A 4,340-nucleotide genomic window follows, 5' to 3' on the forward strand; every position below is an offset into this window, starting at 1 on the left:
CCCTTGCCTCGCATTCTCATGGCCTCGCCATATCTTGGAGATTTCGAAATTTCGGCCCGAACGGAAGCCACAAAGGGTACACGTGTGCACACAAAAGGAAGATTAATCATTGAATGTCGAGTATTTGAATAGCGTTTTGTGTCAACTAATTCATGCTTGATCGGCCAAGTGCCTGCGTGCGCGTGCGTGCGTGCGTGCGTGTGCGTGTGTGTACACACACACACACACACACACACACACACACACACACACAAATTTATTTATTTCTTTATTTATTTTTTCCGGAATTTTCAGAAAAGTCCACTTTCATCTCTGTATGATGTATAAATCAATATGACCTGTCATCGGTATTGAACAGTCTTGCTTTGTGGGAATCAAATTGACTCCGATAAAACATCATTTCCATGCTTAACAAACGATGTATTTTTCTCTCCCTCTCAGTGTGCTGTCAGTGGTGTTGTCACTGCTGAGGGACGCTCTGACGCTGACAGGTTAGTGATTGCTACATTTACATCGGGGGTCCAAACCCTTTTTTCCTCCCACTTGACATTTTTAACCTGGAATTAATTTAACATGCCTCAACCCCACTGATCACACCTCCCACCCTAATATTTTTTTAAACAACAGCACAGACTGTGTGAAAAGTGCTTCTTCTTATCTACCCCCCCACCCCCAAAAAAAAGGCAGAGGGCCTTTGGTGACTCCCATAGTTTAGACACCCTTCATTTACATCAATGAGATTGATCTGGTTGTGGTTTACCCCCCCCCCCCCACTGTATTTGCAGAATGTGTAGCTCCATAAGGCAGAAACTTAAGCGCCAGTTTTCTCCACAAGCCTACAAGAGGAAGAACTGGTGTTATCTGAGCCAGCAGGCTGCCCTACTTGACCAGGAGCAGCCTGTTAAGACGTGGGACCATCAAATCATGCCACTTAGCTTCCCTGATCTAGATTTTGACCAGATGTTCATGGAGAAAAGCCACACTGCTCCAGAGAAGTCAGCTCTGCGCATTTACTACAGCCCCCCATCCAAGCGCAGAGTCCAGCTAGCTCAGCTTAAGCAAAGCCCCGAAAGTGACAGAGAATCTGACACACAGTCTCCCTGGTGGACGCCGCCGACCTCCTTTTCAATGCTTTGTGTCGGCTCTTCAGCCAACCTGAGCGACGACATGAAGGAGATGGCTGTTGGCTGGAGGCAGGGGAGTCACAGCGGCTCACAGGTGAGCAGAACGAGATTAGCGGGCCAAGGAGTAGATATGGCCTGCTCCGGTACGCAGACTCATATGAGGCCGTTGATGGTGAGTATCGGCCTGCAGACCGAAGGACCCCAGGGTCCTGTCACGGTGAGACACAGCCCCTCTCGGGCGGTCAACTCTTCTCTAGTCTCCTCCCGCTCTCGCAGCATCTCCACCTCACTGGACAGACTAACAACTAGAACCGAAAGGTCCAGACTCACCGCCTCCTCGCCGAAACTGTATCGAAGTCAATCAGCATCCGGTGCATCTTCTAACTTAAGCCCCACATCTACAGCACACACGCGTGATCGAACGCTGTGGAATCACCAAAGCCACTCTGGCCAAATGAGTCACAGATCTGCTGCAGGAATGAACCTCAGCCCTCTTCTTTGTGAGCCTCCAGGCCAGAATCTAAAGCCCCCCAACAAATCTGCAGGGGGTTTGGTCACCGAGTTTCTACGCCGTGTGAGTGGTCGGGCAGACAGACCGGGGTCGGCCCAGAAGATGAAAAGCAGCCTAGAGCGCATTCCCATGAGGGCTTCTGCGTCCTCGTTGCCGAGGAACGACAGTGTCACCAAGATAGTCAACCACAGGTTCATGAGACAGAGAGAAGAGGTCAGTCGTGCCCAAAGGGAAACTGAGCCCAAACGGAGAAGCAGGATCAATGGTGCTACATCCAGCCTGAGATCTCCCATGGCAGAGGTGAGTTGAGCACAATAGTCCCAGTTCTCCCTTACTGCATGCCACTGTAACAGATGCCCTTGCACTGTGCAAATGTGCATTGGTTGAACCTCACTCACCTCACCTCAAAAGTTGGTGCAGCCCGAGCATTTTCTCTAGATAGTTAGTGCACTCGACTCCACCTGAGTTTGAGCCTCAGGCAGGACCACACCTGCGTGTGTGCGTGCTGGTTCAGAGCAAATAGATTCAACTCGTCTTTGTCTCTCCAACCAGGATGGAAATTATGACTGCAGCTCCGGCAGCACCCTAACCTTCTGCTTTGCTCGTCCATTTCGATCTACTCAGCGACAAACGTCCAACCGGAGCAAAGTCACAAGATCCCAGACTGCGGAGCACAGTTGTGAGTGAAGGACAATCAGTTCGCTGATCTCACAGCACAACGAAGAGGACAGAAGCTGAAGTGATGGAATTGATGTGAGAGTGTTGTGGTGGACTTTGTTCGATTTGTTTTATGGTGTGAGTCATTCTCTTGGGCCTCATTCACTACCAAATGCAGAGAAATGTTCTTACTCTGTGCACAAGTTCAGTGTACACGCAAAATCATGATTAGATTCATGACGTGCGGCATATTTTCTTCTCCCCACCATGCATATTCATTCTAATTGATAGGCTCATGCCTGCGATCTGCAATCTGCATCAATCCCACCCCTAATCTCCTATATAAGGACATCCGTTTAATGCATCAAAATGAGATCGGCGAGGAGGTTTGAAGTTACGAGAGACATTACGGCAAGGCGGAAATTGAAGTTATCGTGTCAATGATGTAAGCAAAGAAAATGCCGCTTATTCAAAGGGTTTACACCAGAGTGTGGATGACAAACAAAATCCATAACTGGGCCTCGATCACGGAGGCTGTCAATGTAGTGTCACCTGACATCCGCACCGTGGCCCCTGTGAAAAAAATGTGGCTGAATTAAGCTGGATGGAAAGAAAGGGACATCGGAGAAGAGAACTAACGAAAAGGAAATTGAAAGAAGACACCTGATCTCACTCCACGAGAGGAGCGAATAATGGCTATAATCAGAAACTCAGTCATAGTTGGCATATGCGAATGGAACGAATGTTAAAGTGATGACATTAAACTGTCATTTACAGGTTATATTTTTTTTGGTCCCTTTTTGATATTGTCTTATAATGGATGAGTGAAGATGAGTGTTTTATTTCACTGACATGCCCATATGTTGTATTGTACATTTAGTGTTAAATTGAAACTTCAAGGTTGTGAGTACATGTATGGTGGAGAAGAGTCCATCTCATGGACATTTTGTAAACTCATCAGCAAATTTCCATTTTCAGTCATTTTTGTTACCGTTTTAATTAATGTTGTTTAAATATGTTGACCATCTTAGGTTAAAAAAAGTGTTTTTTTAACCCCCCCCCGCCCAAAAAAAACGCTGACCCTTTATTATTTCTGCATATGCATTGTCTAAAGTTGTCTGCAGAGTAATAACAAATTCAAGTCGGAACATACATTTGTTAGCGAATCACAGAGCTGTGCATCAAATTATACACACAAAATTCACAATTGTTAATGAGGCCCAATGGGAGTCATATGTACAGTAGGGAGGCTTTTTGTCTGTTCATTTGATTGACATCATTTTAAAATCTTAAAACATCGTTTTAATCCACAGGAAAAAAAATCTGCTCATTTTATCAATAAATATTTTCGCTATTCCTGAGCTTTGTCAGGTTCAGACTGCCCCGAATAATGAATTTGGTCTCCAAAAATGCAGGCTCAGACAAAGTGTGATTGCAGAAATATTTATTCGAGAAAAAAATCACACCGACAAAGTATAAACTGAAATCGCTGGTCACAAGGAGCCAGGAAAAACAATACCGAAAACAAAAAGCACTTACAAAGGCAAGGTTCAATAGAACACCATGAATACACAAACGAAATATCAAAAGTCCAATCACACGAAAACATTGATCAAGAGCAACAACTGAATAACAAAAATATTTACAAGCAAGGATCTGTGAACACAACGAGAGCCACTACGAATAGTATCGAGAGGTCGAGAAAGCAACACTTGAAACACAACAGAGAGCGTGGTCAACAATCCGACAATGACCAAGCAGCTAGGCAGTCGTTAAATACACAGCAAGGCTTGATGGGGAAACACGGCACACTGGAGGGAAACGCCCTCCACCGCAGCTGGAGCTGAAACACAATCAAGACGGAACATGACGAGCTCAGTCTACAGGCGAGAGCTTTTCAGACGGAGGCCTCACTTTAAATGCAAATTGGTACCGTCAGACACCATGTGCAGCTGTCAAACATGGTGAAAACTAAATACAAATGAACACAACGTCAGTTCCAAGAGGAAGACAAATTACAGTGAAGCATGCAACTGTTTTTTTTTTCA

General features: G+C 45.5%; 1 protein-coding gene across 1 annotated transcript in view; it reads left to right on the plus strand.

Annotated features, from left to right (window-relative positions):
• LOC109512933 (uncharacterized) overlaps nt 1–4,340 on the plus strand; it is an 18,318-nt gene extending 13,978 nt beyond the window's left edge. Inside the window, exons 8-10 of the mRNA XM_019865042.1 lie at nt 442–491; nt 786–1,935; nt 2,188–4,340. Coding sequence (XP_019720601.1) covers nt 442–491; nt 786–1,935; nt 2,188–2,322 — 1,335 coding nt within the window. The 3' untranslated portion in view covers nt 2,323–4,340. The remainder of the gene's footprint in view (nt 1–441; nt 492–785; nt 1,936–2,187) is intronic.

The sequence above is a fragment of the Hippocampus comes genome, unplaced genomic scaffold (assembly GCF_001891065.2).
Source record: "Hippocampus comes isolate QL1 unplaced genomic scaffold, H_comes_QL1_v1.1 scaffold124, whole genome shotgun sequence".
Classification (NCBI taxonomy): domain Eukaryota; kingdom Metazoa; phylum Chordata; class Actinopteri; order Syngnathiformes; family Syngnathidae; genus Hippocampus; species Hippocampus comes.